The sequence below is a fragment of the Drosophila miranda genome, chromosome 4 (genome assembly GCF_003369915.1).
Source record: "Drosophila miranda strain MSH22 chromosome 4, D.miranda_PacBio2.1, whole genome shotgun sequence".
In the NCBI taxonomy this organism is placed as follows: Eukaryota; Metazoa; Arthropoda; class Insecta; order Diptera; family Drosophilidae; genus Drosophila; species Drosophila miranda.
Genome location: NC_046677.1, coordinates 26,600,434 through 26,618,168, shown reverse-complemented (window position 1 = coordinate 26,618,168; position 17,735 = coordinate 26,600,434). Strand labels below are relative to the sequence as shown.

The 17,735-nt window shown below is 40.7% G+C and overlaps 2 protein-coding genes across 4 annotated transcripts in view; one reads left to right on the top strand and one right to left on the bottom strand.

The window, feature by feature from the left end:
* The window catches only part of LOC108162660, a 129,312-nt gene that overhangs the window by 34,106 nt on the left and 77,471 nt on the right, over positions 1–17,735 (top strand). The window lies entirely within an intron of this gene.
* Positions 1,550–3,096, bottom strand: LOC117189093 (hsp90 co-chaperone Cdc37-like). The gene has a single exon (XM_033394084.1). It carries the CDS (start codon positions 2,982–2,984, stop codon positions 1,722–1,724), a length of 1,263 nt encoding a protein of 420 aa, XP_033249975.1. The 5' UTR covers positions 2,985–3,096; the 3' UTR covers positions 1,550–1,721.

The following is a 17,735-nucleotide window of genomic DNA, read 5'->3' as shown; positions in this document are numbered from 1 at the left end:
AAGTGATAAATGAATTTTGCACAAAAGTAATTAAAAAGTAAAGTAACTAGCATCTCGTGTGCTGTTCCCATCCACAAACTTTGCCATCAAAGAAATCTAATAAGATGTTTTAATAGTCGAGAGAGCGCCATCGAAATAAAGTAAAATTTTGAGTGAAAGATTGATGATGGAGAGACATTTTGCGGCCAAGTTTCGCATGTGGTTTGCCACCACCTTTCACTCTCACTCGCACACTCTCTCTCCCTTACTTTTTGTGGTTTTCATACCCGATACTCAAAATGAGTATTGGGGTATATTAGATTTGTGGTAAAAGTGGATGTGTGTAACGTCCAGAAGGAATCGTTTCCGACCCCATAAAGTATATATTCTTGATCAGCATCAATAGCCGAGTCGATTGAGCCCTGTCTGTCTGTCCGTCTGTCCGTCTGTCCGTCTGTCCGTCCGTCCGTCCGTCCGTCTGTCCAGTCCCTTCAGCGCCTAGTGCTCAAAGACTATAAGAGCTAGAGCAACGATGTTTTGGATCCAGACTTCTGTGATATGTCACTGCTACAAAAATATTTCAAAACTTCGCCCCGCCCACTTCCGCCCCCACAAAGGACGAAAATCTGTGGCATCCACATTTTTAAAGATACGATAAAACCAAAAACGCAGAATCGTAGAGGATGACTATATGTTTTAGAATGTAAGATCTCAACCAGATCGTATAATTATTATAGCCAGAATCAAGAAAACAATTTCATTCTTTCTCGCTCTGTCTCTCTCTAACACACACGTTTCATGGTCGGTTTTGCCAATTGCAAAATATGAGTTCAAGGATCTCAGAACCTATAAGAGCCATAGCAACCAAATTTGGTATCCACACTCCTGTGATATCGGACCTTGACCGTTTTGTGTCCAAATTTCGCCACACCACCTTCCGCCCCCGCAAACGACGAAAAACTGGGGCATCCACAATTCTCAGAGACTATTAAGGCTAGAGTAACCAAATTTGGTATCCGCACTCCTGTTAGATCTTACTATAAAACGTGTATCTCAAAATTTCGCCCCACCCCCTTCCACCCACACAAAGGACGAAAATCTGTTGCATCCACAATATTGCACATTCGAGAAAACTAAACACGCAGAATCATAGATAATGACCATATCTATCAGATTGCTGAATCTGGACCAGATCAGATCATTTTTATAGCCAAAAGGAACAAATCAATTTGCACTGGCTACGCAGCGCCCGACGTCACGCTCAGACTGATTTTCTGTCTCTCTCGCACGCACTCTTTGTCGTGTCGTTTAATATTAGCTGCGTCTGCCGGAGGAGAGCCATACTGACTTAGTATCGGGTATAACTGTAGAGTTGCGGTGTCCGCAGCAACTCACAACGTTCCCCCTCGTTAGATTTTATTTCTAATTCAATAGCGTTACGCCTCTTCGTCTTATCGATGTGACCCCTTGAACCAGCTCTAAAAATGTAGGTTTATAATAATAAAAAAAACCCAACAAATTATTAATTGATTAATTTATTGTAATTCAAATATTTTAACATTTGTTTACTGAGAATTTAGCTGACTTTTTTCAAATCATATACCGAAAAACTGAACTTAGAAGGCTTCGGATGATTGAATCTGTTTATTATATTTATTGTATGTGTGTGTGTGTGCCGGGGACCGGAAATTAGGATTAGACTTCTAGCGAAGATGGCACCGGCAATGATTCGCCGCAGGCAATCAGTCAAGATCTTCGGTGCTGACGCCAGTGTAGATGGGCTCCTCCTTGGCATCGTCAGCAGCAGCTGTGGCAGCGGCTGTAGCAGTAGTTATAGCATCAGCTGAGGCAGCGGCTGAAGAATCAGCTGTAGCAGCAGTTGTGGCAGCAGCTGTGGCAGCGGCTGCAGCAGCAGTTGTATCAGCAGTTGTGGCAGCGGCTGTAGCATCAGCTGCAGCAGCATTTGTAGCAGCAGCGTCTTTCCCAGCGGCCCCGTCTGCATCCTTTAGGAGCCATAGACCCGAGGCTAAGCAACGTTGATGATGATAATTGGCCACTTCCCATGGCATTGCGTCGAAGAGCTTTACCAACAGCTCTGTGTCGCAAGTCGTGAAGCCGGCCTGCACCTCTTCGGGCAGGGATTCATAGACCTCAAGTGGGTCCAGCCCGCCGGGACCCAAGCGGCTTTGCACATCTTGCACCTTCGCCTTGGCCGCCTGAATCTTTTCCTGTGCTTCATCTTGGACGCGTTTCTTGTACTCCTTGACATCGTTCTCGAAGTGATAGAGGTACTCGGGCAAGCATAGCTGGGTCCTTGAAAAGAACGAGCTGACACAGGCCCGCGGATCTACACCCAGGCGCTCGCCCAGCTCGAGGATGTACTGCATGCAGACGCACTGATGGGCCAAATGATCCACCAGCTCGTGCTTCTTCTCCACCTCCAGGTCGATGCACCAATTCGTCAGATAGCAGCACGTCTCCTCGCAGACCAACTGCTGGTGCTCTTCTAGGAAGCGCTTGGAGTCCTCGTATTTGCGCAGCATTCCGTATTGTTTGCACAGCTCCTCGTTCTCCTTGACGAACTCCTCGAACTCCTCCAAGGAAAGCTCCTCGTCTGGCTTGCGACCGGCACTCTTAGTGATCCCGATCTTCTCGAAGAACGACTTGTCGATTTTGTCCACATCCCATGCCTTTTTCTCCTTCAGCATCATGTCGTTCTCCACGCGATCAAGTTTCTTGCCCTCCTTCTCGACTTTTTCCAGCTCCTTCTTGAGGGCGACTTCATCGCCATCTTTTGCGCTGATGCGCTCCTTGATATCCACGAGGCGAGCGTCGATGCTCTTTCGTTTCTCTTTAATGTCCTCCTCGCCCCTGACCAATACCTCCAGACGCTCCACCCATTCCTGCTCACGCCAGAGGAATAGGGCCTCGTTATTAATTTTCGGCTCCTCGTCGTCCTCAGCATCCGAAATATCAATGTCTTTCCACTTGCTGTAGTCCACCATTTTGATGCTTTTTTTTTCCACGTAAAAGTTCAAAAAATCTTTTTTCTTATTTAGCCCACGCCAAAGCTAGCAATCGAAAAGGTGAAATTTAGTGCAATTTTACGTAAAAAGCATCGATTGTCTGATGATTGCCATTTTGTGGTGCGATAGCCCCTATCGGTCAGTATGGCAGCCCCATTGTGACCACTATCGGCCCATATGGCATCCCTAGTGGATTTTACAGCCCCACAAAAAAAAGAGTTTCGTGCGCGGCTGATCAGAGCATCATAGCCCCATCTATTTTGGGGGCCTAAACACGAATTCAAGGTCAGATTTGTTCAATCACGTCGGGTTTATTTTCTAACCTCAAAAAAAATTACAAATGTATCTAAGAAATTCATCGAAATTGCTGGAAACTCGTCAATCGGGGGTTTTTGGGGTCGCTGTTTACCAATTGGATGTCAGTTTTCTGTCAGTTTCGATTTGTATCGAGTTCTTTTCTCTTCAAAAGATCTATTTAAACGAGTAACATGTATGTAGATGTAGATGTAGATATAGATGTAGCAAGGTCGGGGAGTTATTCGTTTTAAGAGAATACGGCCTTATTGGATCCGCCATATTGAATTTTTTAAAACAAACTTTAAATGCGTAATTATTGACCCCGAAAACCCCCAAGCAAATCCAAAGAATTTTTCAAATAAGTTTACTCCACTTTTCGAAAATATTTTTTATATTTATATTTTTTAAGGTTAGAAATAGGCCGTATGGCAACTCTTGCAAAAAAGACCGAATATACGGCCACGCAGAAAAAAAACATATAAAGCATTTAACTAATTTTTATACCCGATACTCAAAATGAGTATTGGGGTATATTAGATTTGTGGTAAAAGTGGATGTGTGTAACGTCCAGAAGGAATCGTTTCCGACCCCATAAAGTATATATATTCTTGATCAGCATCAATAGCCGAGTCGATTGGGCCCTGTCTGTCTGTCTGTCTGTCTGTCTGTCTGTCTGTCCGTCTGTCCGTCTGTCCGTCTGTCCGTCCGTCCGTCTGTCCGTCCCCTTCAGCGCCTAGTGCTCAAAGACTATAAGAGCTAGAGCAACGATGTTTTGGATCCAGACTTCTGTGATATGTCACTGCTACAAAAATATTTCAAAACTTCGCCCCGCCCACTTCCGCCCCCACAAAGGACGAAAATCTGTGGCATCCACAATTTTAAAGATATGAGAAAACCAAAAACGTAGAATTGTAGAGAATGACCATATCTTTAAGACTGCGGAATCTGAATTGGATCGTATTATTATTATAGCCAGCATCAAGAAAACAATTTCATTTTTTCTCGCCCTGTCTCTCTCTAACACACACGTAGCATAGGCGGCTTTCCTTAGAGTAAAACATTAGCGCCTAGATCTCAGAGACTATAAAAGCTAGAGCAACCAAATTTGGTATCCACACTCCTAATATATCGGACCGAGACGAGTTTGTTTCAAAATTTCGCCACACCCCCTTCCGCCCCCGCAAAGGACGAAAATCTGGGGATATTCAAAAATCTCAGAGACTATTAAGGCTAGAGTAACCAAATTTGGTATCCGCACTCCTGTTAGATCTTACTATAAAACGTGTATCTCAAAATTTCGCCCCACCCCCTTCCACCCACACAAAGGACGAAAATTTGTTGCATCCACAATATTGCACATTCGAGAAAACTAAACACGCAGAATCATAGATAATGACCATATCTATCAGATTGCTGAATCTGGACCAGATCAGATAATTTTTATAGCCAAAAGGAACAAATCAATTTGCACTGGCTACGCAGCGCCCGACGTCACGCTCAGACTGATTTTCTGTCTCTCTCGCACGCACTCTTTGTCGTGTCGTTTAATATTAGCTGCGTCTGCCGGAGGAGAGCCATACTGACTTAGTATCGGGTATAACTGTAGAGTTGCGGTGTCCGCAGCAACTCACAACGTTCCCCCTCGTTTGATTTTCTGAAATATCTCAATTGATAAACTAAGTAATCCATAAGGATTTTCTTTGAGCAAAACCAATGGCTGGAGATTATTTCATATTTTCTATTTTATGTGTAATTTTTGTGTTACATTTATTGCTCTTTTTGGAAATTTTAATCCCAATTTGCATTTAAACAAAGATCTACGAAAATGAACATTAAATTAAAACAAAATTCTTCGGGGGGTAAATTTATATATTTTATAGAAAAATGTGTTGATTACAGATTGTATCTTCATTCGAGTGTTTTTTCTTTAGAAATCGATTATTCGAATATTTCTGAGTATTTTTGGTGCCAATTATTCGGAAAATACTCACCCATTTGTGGTATATTTCGACTTTTATCCACCCACTAGCTCTATTTCTATTCCAAAAACCACCTTTTATTCAAAATCCCCTAGTAACGTGGCTCCCCGCTTATCAAAATTCCACAATCTCCAACTCTTTTCACCAATTTCCGCATTGAATCTAGCCTTCAAATCTTTTTCAAAAAAATATTTACATGCCACTTCTATGCCAAAGGAATATTCGCACCAAATTCAAAGCTGAAACTGAAGCTGAGGCCGAGGCTGTTCCTTTTTTTTTCCAATTTCCAATTTAAATTGATGATGTTGATGCTGGAAAAACCCTCCACCCACGGACAGGCACATTCAATGGAGGGGAAAAAAAGCGTTAGGCCCAAATGGAAAATGGAAAATCATTTACTTATTAAATCCTTTAGACAAACATTAATTTCCAGCCGCAGAAAATAACAAAAAGAGAGAGAGAGCGAGAGAGAGGCCCGCCAAGAGCTAACCCCAAAAACAAACAACAAACAAATGCGAGGAGGAGAAGCCGAGGCCGAGGCCCAGGCCCAGGCCCAGGCGGCCCTCATTGTGGATATAGGGGGGCGTGGCAAAGTGCTTTTGACCAGGTGGGAGAGTCAGACAAAAGCGCAAATTAACAGTTTGATTTTCGCCCCTCCCCACGCCCCGCACCCTCCGCCGCTAAACAAAAACGCAACGAAAAATCAACAAAAACGAACGGCGGCCAAATCGATTTGAGTGAAAATGGGAAAACCTCTGCGGAGAGGAGAGTGGGGGAAAGCCCCTAGAAGGAGGAGAGGATTGGGGTAAACCCCATAAGAAGAGGAGATGGAGGGAAACCCACTAGCAAGAGAAGTGGGGAGAAACACCCCAGCAAGAGGAGAAGGCGAAACCCCTTGGCAGATGGAGGAGTAGCAGGGGTCTAGGGTTAACGGTTAGCGGTTAGGGGGGTGCCCCGTTACCCCCCACAGTTTGGTTAGCACTTTGCGAAAATCAACGAAACAAAATCAAAGCTCTATTGAATTTTCTACTAAATGGCATTTTGAAAGCAGACCCCAAACAGCAACAACAACAAAAAAACAACAACAAAACACTGAGAAGAACAAAAAGCAAAAGAAAAGGCTGAAACCGCTTTTGGTGTAAAGAAACTTTGGATACTCTTACAGACAGAGATACGAGTATTACCAAAGAAAAGAATTCCAAGAAAACAATAAACAAATCAAATTGAATGGGAATGCCAACAATCAGTGGTGATTCTGAAGGTTTATTTCGATGGAATCACATCAATGAATGCAGTTTGCCCTAGACAAAAATTAGGTTGTACTTAGAATTTGCAATAAACACCGAAAATATATTTAAAAAATTTAAATATAAGGATTTGGTGACTGGATTTGCAGCGTCGATATCCTAAATAATTATTTATAATTATTTTATAATTAATTAATTATAATTATTTATCAATTGCAATGAATGGGTTGAACCATGACCTTTCATGGGATTTTTTTACCATTTTATATTATACTGGGCAATGTTTTTTCCACCAAAATTTGGACGATTTATAGACCTACATATCCTATGTAATCTTTGAGTTAAAGCTGTCCTATTATGATACATTATGATTACGATTAAATTCAATTTATGGCACAAGAAAGCAGAATTTCCCACAAAAAGAGTTATTTTGTGCCAGTACCACTAATCGGCTATATATTATGCTGATTTTGTGTTAAGATCTTTCCACTTATGTACCACAAACACCTTTAAGGCGTTTACCAACCAAATATCTGAGGAAAAAGATAGCAAAGAAAACAATAGAAGCACTCGATTTACCCAAATCAATCTAGAATACTCCTAAATATTCATATATCCACCTTTGTGGCACCTAAGATACCGCATACCTCTCTCGGATGGGTACATATCTCCTTCTGCACCTCCAAAACCGGCATACCCTCTTCAAGAGTACAACACACACACACACACACCCCTGAAAAATAACAAACATCAGCAAGTGCTAGGGCCGAAGGTTTTCACCGGTTTTCCACTACACCCCACCACACACTCCTGCAGAGAAGTCATAGAAAAGTGCACGGGAAAAAGTGTTACGAAATGCCAACAAGTTCAAAATGCTTTGACATGTGCTAAAAGGGTTCTACCTCCACCAAAAAAAAGAGCAAATATATATATATAGGTGCCACCCACACATACACATATAAAAAAAAAGAGAAACGAATTGAAACAGAAGCCCCAACGAGAGAAAAGCGTGGACAACAGACGCCACAAAGTATGCTACACAATATTTTCCCCATAACACTTTTCGGGGTTCCAGCAGCATTCTGACCGCACACACACACACTCGGAAAAGTGCCTGGAAAAGTCATATATGGAAGAGAAGGTGTCAGGTGTCAGCGGCATAATCACACCCTTTTGGCACTGACTGTGTGACTCCCCCCCCCCCCCCCCCTCCTTTGACAGGTGAGAGAAAGAGGATGGGGTAGGGTCACTGGGCCAGAGTCGAAAGAGGGACACCTCCATGACCTTTGTCAACGTGTTCAACGACGACGTTCAGACAGCGTTTAGTTCTGACACAGAGAAAAACGAACGTTTGGGGTTTTCCACGGGTTAGAGGGGGGTTAATAGGGTTATGGAGTGTTGTGTGTGTGTGTGAAGGCAGAACCAAGGGTCAAACAGGTTGAAAGTTTTATTTTTAAAAGAAATTATTTGTACAACTATTTCATTGAGGGACTCACAAACAAAGGTCTAAAGGGGCAGGCAGGTCAATAAAGGCAAGGATTGTCGGGGATATGGTCAAAATATGAACAAAGTATAGTTCCCAAGAATTTACCAGCGGTGGAACACACTCTCTCTTCTACCAAGATGTTGCAAGAGGCACTAAAAAGGTGTTCTATGGCGAGATTGATGCTTCCCCTCGGCGACAGAGGGGCTCGTGCGGGCCTATCGTTTCTACTCCTCTTTTTCTGCTCGTCTTCTCTGTCTTGGGCTGATGCATCGGTCCCCAGAGTCCAACAACAATTCCAGTCTTTGGCAAGGCTTAGAAGACGGACCCCTGAAAGCATGGGCTTTTTGGGAGTACATTTAAAAAAAAAAAAAAACACTCACCATTGAGTACTTTCCTTTTGATTTCGTTAGGAGAAACTTTGAGAATTTTTCTAAAATTTATTCATACATTTTAGATCCATCCGAAAACATCCCAAAAACCACATTAGATGCCCGTCATTACCCGACATTTGACTCGATTTTGCACTCTTTCTTTTTCGCAAATTAATGCCAAATATTATTACACTTTTTTAATCGAATTGCGCTCTAAAATTATGAAAAATATACATATATTATTCGCGCATGTAAATTGATTCCCGAGCATTTCCTACGACAGGCGGAAACGGAAATGTCATATTCTATATGCATATCTGCCACATATTTGGAAATTTGGAAATCCTTGCAGTCGCTGGCGCGCTCGTACTGTCATGACCGAAAAAATAATGGACCACGTTTCCTACAGAAATTTGTTTGCTTGCCAATTTTTGGGCTTTCGGCCATGGGAGGGCAAAGAGAAAAGAGGAAAAGAGGAAAAAACTGTGCCAGTCATTACATTTATTGCGAGAGCACATTCAATATTGAATGAATGGCCCCGCATGGATTTTCTATTTGAAATTAACAATTCAATTTCATTTGCATTTCAATGGCAAAATGTGCCAGACACGAGTCCGCCGCCGTCCAGTGGCGTCCAGCTCCTGTGGGAATGGGGGGTGGGCGGTGGAGGGGAGGGGCAAAAAAGTGTACGCTTTTGTTGCAAGAAACATTTATTTAACACTACGAAAATTGCCGGTCAAAAGAATGTGAAAGCATATAAATTGGAGCATAAGTGGATGCAATGCAAGACATACAACAAAAAAATTCCTTTTGACAGGGCCAAATGATTCAAACTCTCTCTCCCCCTCTCTTTCTCTCTCTCCCTGTCTCTTTTTTGTCCAGCCTGAGAAAATTGCTTGTGAAAGGAAGCTCTGAAGTGTGAATACAAAATACATATAGATTTTTAAAGAATTTATTTTTGGCCTGACTTTTGTTTAAAGAATTTAAGACTCACAGTATTTATGGGTTGGGGTTTTGGTGTAAAAATGTGAGATGATTTGTGGGAAATAAATCTAGAAATTGTTCAACAATTCAATTAAAATTGGTATCTTTGAAATATGGAAGGAAGGAAAACAAATTTTGTTTCGTACGAATTCGATGGCCATTTGCATAAAAGAGGTTGCTGTTTTATGAATATTGGTAACATTTCTGTGAAAGAAAATGGGTTTGCCGAATATTCATCGCTTGGAAGTGAAACTGAGTTCTGTTACAACCCAAAACGACTTGATTTACGTGTGAATACTGCTACAAATAGTGTGAATGGCAAAAATAGCTGACCAATAAATACGGAAATAAATGTAAAAGTTAAAATTATAGTGTAAAAATAGGTTTACAGTCACCACAGGCTGTGTATTTTGTTTTTTTTTTTTTGCTTCCTGGGACCGAAAGTCAAGCATTTTCTATGCCTGTGTGCATTGTTGTTGGATTCTAGGGACCGACTCAGCTTTCAGAGGAATTGTCGAGGCAGAGACGAACCAGAGTTCGAATAAAAACCGTGTTACCTGCAACTCAAAGTCTAAATTCGATTCCTGGCTGGTTTACCCTTAAACACACTCTAAATCCCAACCACAAGTTAAATAACTATCCATTACCGCTCATCACACCTCCCTCCCTGTCTCTGTACCCCCCCGCAGTACATGAAATTTGGATTGTATTGAACTGTATTTGGAGCGCGTTCTCTTCAAATAAAATATGCAAATAGAACGCACACAAAATTCGTTTATTAATAGATGCCGATGCCAATGCCAATGCGAATGCGAATGCATTTTTTATGCATTGAAATTTTGTGCCTCCACAGCAAAAACACTTTATTTGTCAATGGATTTGGCGCACACATTCGTGTCAGAATATTTACATATCGTATATCAAAAATGGTTAGCCAGGCCAATTTCCGAATATTTTCTAAACTGCTGATGGATGGAACAAGGGTGGGGGGTGGGTGGAGAAGGTAATGGGGATAATGGGAGCGGAACTCGTTAGGATAAATTGAAAATTACACAATGGAGGTAAAATTCGGATTTTATTTGAGTATTTCTTTTTTTTATTTACTGGTTTTTCTGGTTTTCTGTTGGCATAATTTATGCTGAACGTTCCACCGAGAGAGACAGAGAGGGAGAGAGAGAGAGCGAGCAGTGAAAACAGTTTGGCAGCCACTGGACGAATGGTTACTAAATAATTAAGCAATCCCTCTAAACACGCTTACAAATCTCTCTCCTCAATTATTCATTCAGCAAGCTCTGCTTTTACGAGTGCCAGTGGCATAGACTAGTGGAGAGAGAGAGAGGGAGAGTGACAGAGGGGTTACGGGGGAAAGTTCAAATGAAGCGTAGCTGGGATTTGGAAGGCAAACAGGCGCGTGAAGCCGTGATGCCTCATTTAGAGCAAAGCAAAGCAAAAAAAAAAGAAGAAAACTTCACTCGAGAACAGAGAATAAACAAGTTAGGATATTTATAGGGGGAGATTCAGACTAAAGGATACCTGACATACTACAAGAACGAATTCTAACTAAAATTAGGTTAGGATCATGATGAATTTTGATAGATAGCTATATTATAAAAAACTGTACTTATAATCGAGGAAAAGTTTCCACAATTCTGGCAACTTCGGGCTCCTATCTACATATTTCCGTTTCCATTCGATCCATATGACGACTATATGCTCCCAGAATCTCTACATTCTGCTCTCCCCGAGTGACATATACCCATTAGAACCCACAAATACCTCCTAGAAAAAGGGGTACTATAGAAACCCACACTTCAGAGGAAAACCTGTGAAAAAAACAACAGCAGTCCAGCGAGAGAATGGAGTAGAGCACAATTCTGACAGAGGGTTAACATTGTTTAGGGCCTTGCTGAACTCATTAATGAATTTTCATCATTTTCATCTGCTTGTAACTGGGGTGGAGGTGGGGGTGGTCCGTGGGAGAAGAGGTGGCGCGATGAAACTTTTTCAATGTTTTGATGTGTTATTTGTATTGCCTTTTGGCTTGTTTGTTAATTGTTACAAAAACAACAAATGATAAGGAGGAGAGGAAAAGGAGAGGGAGCGAAAGAGAGAGAGAGAGAGAGAGAGAGAGAGCTGAAGTTGTGGGAAATGGTTCAAGTTTTTCTTGCATTCTGTAAAGTGATTTCATGAAGCGCATAATTATGCAAATTAGCATAAATGAGTTCCAGCGAAAATTTGGAGTTGTTTAAAAATGGAGAAGAAATGTATATATGTACATACTAGAAAAATACCAGGAAAATACTAGAAAAAAAAATACCACAGTAAAGACTTCAAAATACTATATAGAATACTCAAAAGTACTAGATAAAATACTAACAAAATAGCATAGTCAAGACTCCAAAATATTAGATAAAATACAAAAAAAAAATAGCAGGAAAAATCAAAAAATATCATTAAGAAGAGCGGAAGTTAAAAATACTAAAAAAAACTGTGTTAAAAATACTAGAAAGAATAGCAATAAATACACACAGAAAAATGCTAGAAGAAATGCTGGAAAAATACCACATTAATTACAAAAGGGAATACCAGAATCTTAAAAAAAATACTAGACAAATATGTAAAAAATACTCAATAATACTAGATTAGTTTAATCCCATGCAAATAAATTCTTAACATTAAAAAAGGGTATTCCCTTTGGTGTATTGGATGCCATCCAGCGTTCATTAGGGAATGACTCTTTCATAGAGTACTTTCATCCTATACTTAATAGCCATAGAAAGATCATAGGAAATTATGTCCCAAAGAAGTAGGCCTACAGCCTGCCTACTCTTTCCACTCTTGATATACAGGGTATGAATGAACCCACACTCAAGCTATGACAATATTTAAAATCCTTTTTTTATTTGTTGGCTATAAATTATTTTTGCAAATTTTATGTAATGCAAAAAAGAGAAAAAAGAAATTAAAACGAGACAAGTAGCAAAAACAAAAATCAAGGAGAAGCCAGAAAAATCAAGAGACTCTGAGAGGCATAGCATGGAATGAGAGCTTGAGGGCGTACAAGGGAAAAGGAGTGGGGCTAAGAGAGAAAAAGAGAGGTGGATGTTGGCAAAAGGAGAGATGAGTGGTGCCGCCAGAGCCGTGCCAAATGTTTGTCGAGCCAAACATTAAAATAACTCGACAAACAAAAAATGCTGTCCTTCCTTGCGTCCTTCCTTCCGTCTACAACCGAACGTCCGTACCCCTTCTCCAACCCAACCCACTCGGAAAACCCAAAAAGTCATTTCAAATGTTAATGAGCTCGTGTAAATAGACAAACAATGGCAAAAGAGGATTGGGTGAGAGCTGGCAGAAGTGGAAGTGGAAGGAGGAAGGGGTCTTCATGGTCTTCCAGCCAAGTGCCTTTGCCAGAAAGTAGTTAAAAATTTTCCAAGTGAAATTTGAAAATGAAAATGTAGACGAGCAGCGACAGAAACAGCATCTGAAGAGGGAATGAGAGTTGCATTTTATGGCCAACGCCATCAAATTTGCATGCTAAGCAAGCGTACGGAATGGCCCTCCAGAGAGGGGGACTTCAGAGAGAGAGAGAAAGCGGTGGTACCTACCAGAAGATAGAAAAGAGCTGGTACTACCAGAAGTTAAAGAGTAGAAAGCTGCGATAGAGATAGAGCAGGATGGAAGGACTGCGACGGATAAGAGCTGTCTGGTCTGCTAACTCTTAGAACTGGATTATTTAACCCAAAATCTTGGGTTTTTTTCTGGCCGAGAGAATGTAATAACTTGGGAAGATTCTCTTGAAGAACTTTTCAGGAGATGCTTCTCCAAAAAGCTTCTCGAGTCTGGCTCGAAGGAGGACCAGAAGTTAAATAAAATAACACCCCAAGGAAATTAAATGAATACAAAAAAGAAGATTCTTGGAGTAAAGAGAACTTCTCCAAATACGATGGCCTAAAGGGCAGAAAGCCAAACAGTTTTTGGTTATAAAAACAAGATTTTATAGCGAATTTATTTGGTTCTTTCTGGCACATATTTCGCGAAATACATTTCAATGAACAAATAGATTCAAAGGCACAATTTCTCGGAATAGAAGTTAATCTAATTTCAAGAGAGTTGTTCCTGAAACTCCCGAATCACGAATGCAAAGCCCACAAAGCAACACCATCTCGTATTCCCCACCCAAAAACACCTCAATCGAATCCCCCAACCCCAAAATCCGCACCTTGATGTCTCGCATAAATCATTAAGGCGTCTGTGGCGTTAATTGTTTGACCAAAGTCCGAGCGGGGAGGGCGAGAGGACTCGGAGTCGGACTGTGGCTCTAAGGAGGATTCCTGTCAAAGGGACATTATTGATGGGGGGCCGTAGGACAGCAGCAGAGGCATAAATGATTTGATTTTGCTAAGGCTACAACTACCACAACGATGCCGCACACACACAGAGACACACGGACACGCACACGTGGCGTATGCGTAATATTTTCTGTAGCCAATTTGGCCTCCAGGCACATATATTCTCGAGTAGGGAATGGCTGTGGAATCGGTGTAATGTTAACAGCCAATAGCAAAATGTAAGTAAACATTCAACATGGTCAAATAACACTGTTCTCCGCTGTCGAGGCTGTCGATGTTGTCGCATTATTCAATATTCGATGTCAATTTGGGACTCGATTTAGTGGCGGCTCCCTGGGGGGTGGTGGTGTAGTTTAAATGCACTCAGAAAAATAAATGGACTTAATTTTTAGGTATACTTTGAGAGTCCGCCTATGGAAAATTTCTACTGTAATTGGAATCTTTTAATATTAAATATAAATTATAATATTGAAAGTCATACCAAAAATCTTCGAAAAAAGGTTGCACAAGTACACCCAGAAAAAAAGCAAGGCAATTTTAATATTTACACTTAGATTAATAAAGATTTATACCAATATTTATATTTGATTTATTACAAAAAAATATTATATATATTTCATATTAAAAATAAAAATAAATTTCCTCCAAGGTTAATATATTATATAATTATTTTTAGGTGGCTTATATTAAGATTAAATGAAAACTTATTTACAAGAATTTTTAATAAATTTATTTTTAAATCGAAGTGAATTTTATTGAATTTTACTATGTTTTTAAAACCCGAATTTTTAATTTAAATATGGCTTTGTGTCTTTTTTCTCTGAGTGTAGGTGTTAAGGTATATTTTAAAAGGATTTTTAAATATTTTAAAACTGAATGCACCTCCACAAGTACCCCACATTTCCCTCTGTGTAGAATTGCTGGTCGTTGCAGGCGTTTCCGGGCTGAGTTTTGGTTGGTTCTAGGCGTTTCCGTGTTTAGTTTTGGGGGGATCTAGGGGGTTCCAACGTCGGGTGGGATAGACAGTGCCTCGACGCGGGCTTTCGGTCGGAGATGGGGTGTTCCTTGTTTGGTTTTTGGGTGATTCTGGAGGGTGTCCCCGGGGTGCCCTCGGGGGGTTTCCGTGTCGACTAGTGTGAGTTTGCTTGTCTAATTAAATTGACACATTGACAAGTTCGTGCTCATTAGCCAAGACATAAACAACAACCAAGTCATGTTTTGGCTTGTTCCCCTTGATCCCCCCCCTCCTGCTCCACCACCCTACCATCCCATAGCCATATCCATGGGACAGCCATATGTATTTAGTTTTGTTTAGTTTATAGATTTGCGTTTATTTATGATACACAAAGATACGGGACTACTGCGGGTCCCCAGAGGTGCACGCAACACACACACACACACACGTTAATAGGCCACACACCATAAATCATCCAGCAGAAAGAGTGAGAGAGAAAAGAGAGCAGGTCGTGTGGTCAGTGGGGTCACAGGTCAGTGTATCAGTATATCAATGTTTGCCCTCGTTTTCGCTCTGTCTCTCTCTCTCTCTCTTTCTCTCTCGGGAAAAAACTAAAACAGCAAACTTGGCTCAAATTATTTATATAAAAAATGGCCGAACCACGTAACGCGTGATTTATTTACTAAACGTGCAACAAAGCGGGAAAAAAACATAAAAATCTCAGAAGGAAGAAAGGCAGGAAGGCAGGGGGAGATCGAAGGTGTACATACCTTGGCAAAATCCGTATGGAATCCATGAAATGGTCATCGATTTTCAATCAAAAGCTAAAAAAAAAATAAAATAAAAAAATAAATAATGGAAAAATAATAAGAAATACTTCAATAAATATTTTTTGTATTATAAATATTATGATAATAAATAAAATAAAATCAATAAAAAAATAGATTTAAAAAAGAGTAAAAAAAATATTTAAAAAAATAAATAAAAATATGATAATAAAAATTAAAATGAAATAGACATGAAAATAAATAAATATATACATAAATAAAAACACAAGTATTATTATTTTTGAAAATTTAGACTATTTTCTATCTATGATGCATTTAGAAGCTCACACAGTCAGATTTTAATAAATATTCTTCATTTTTTAGCCCTTTCTTCCTCCATTGTCTATGTATATTCCACACCACAACAATTCCTAAGCCTTATTCTCACTAAAATTCCTTAAAAACACCTTACAGCCATGCAATCATCTGCTCAATCCCATAACACCCTCCACTGCACGAAAAACACAGGAAAAACAGGAAAAAACATCAGCAAAAATTACAAGTGGCACAAATGGAGGCTGAGAATGGAGCACCACCAAGATCCATTGCCCATTGTCTGCCTGGTTCATAAATAATATTCCTAAGCTGGCCAAAAGACATGCACACGAACATATGCCAGGGAGGGGGGGTGGCAGGAGTATCTATCGCATACGAGGGTGTTTGTGGGTTGAACCGAGAAAAGCATTTGTCACAGTTGAATGCCGTTAACCGTTAACAATGTTGTGGCCCCCTACACACACACACACACACACACACACACAAATGGCCAACGTAGGACGCAGCACCTTAATCAGTTTAGGGCGGGGGGAGGAGGAAGAAATGTGGAGCTCTTGGAGGAGTTGTGGTTTCAATTCGAGGAATGGCGCACACTGATGGCCAATCAGTAGCTTAAGTTCAGCTGATTGAGCAACAAAAAGGTAGAGAGAGAAAGAGAGAGAGAGCGAGAGAGGGATAGAGGGGGAAATATTTGTAATCCTTGTAAGAGATCAGGCCAATCAATCCAACAAATATTTGGCCAAAGGTAAATGCGAATTGTAAGAAAACAGAAACAATATTTAGTTAGTTGTAAAACAATTTCGTTGAAGCTTTAATTTAATGACTTATGATGGAGGATTTTCAGGGCAAAGGATTCAAGGATTTTTCATCACTTTTCAGGGATACAGAGCTACAACAACAGATGCCACTTTCCAGCTACAGTTCGCCATGCCAGCCTTTCTCTATAAATAGTTCTCATTACTCCGAAATGCAAATCATCATCATTTACAGCACCATCTGGCTTGACAATGTTCCTCCGTTCGGTTTACAGCCAAGATTCATTATCTAACGCTAATTGAGTCATCTGGCATGGGGCTTATCTATCATCTTATTTGTGTTGGCAATTTGGCCAACGCTTTCCGGCCTCAGACATATCTATACGCTTTGAGGAGGAGCAGCAGGGGTAGCAGGAGCAGCAGGAGAGGAAACCCCGGGTTATGGCAATGCCTTCAATCATCCTACGCACACACACACCCACACACACACACGTCGTATGTAAACGCATCATGTCAGCCATTATTTATATTTTACTCCTTTGAAAGAAGGCCTCCCACTGCTCTACCACCTCCCACACTCTTCTTTCAACTCGGCATGTAGCTTTTCTTTTTATTTTCCCTCTCTGTTTGTTGTGCAAATTTCCCCCCTCTGTTTTCTATGGCGAATTTTTATGACAGCTCTCCCGGCCCGCCCGCTAGAGAGACTCCAACGCGAAAAACAGTTAAAGAAAAAAGAGAAAATCATTAGAAAAAAAAAAATAAAGAAAAACTCTAGGAGGAACAAAAATATCGTTCGAGTCCGCTCGTGCACACAGCTTGAAACAACATTCGTTTTACCCGAACCATTAGTTCGGCTTCTGTAAGGTTCTTAAGCATTTTAGGGGACACACTTCCTGGTTCCCGGCTCCTGGAGGGAGGAGGAGGCTGGAGAATATGGATTTTCCGCACGATTTCTGCGGGGAACCCTTTTCAAATGCTAGTCTATTTTTCTAATTATGACGGGATCCCCTGTTTTCGGGATTGCAGTGTTATTCCATTGCAGTTCTTGTTCCAGCAGGAAAGGAGATCTATCCTAGGTTGTTCAGGCTGTGCCGCACGATTGGAATGGATTGTAACCCTTGTCAAAGGGAATATGGCTACTACATAAAATTATGATGGCTCTTTGGGATAAATAGTGTGATTTATAGGAGTGCCAGGAAGCATT

What these genes read in the sequence shown, in the direction of transcription:
- LOC117189093 (XM_033394084.1), bottom strand. Translation starts at nt 2,984, where the DNA reads ATGGTGGACTACAGCAAGTGGAAAGACATTGATATTTCGGATGCTGAG.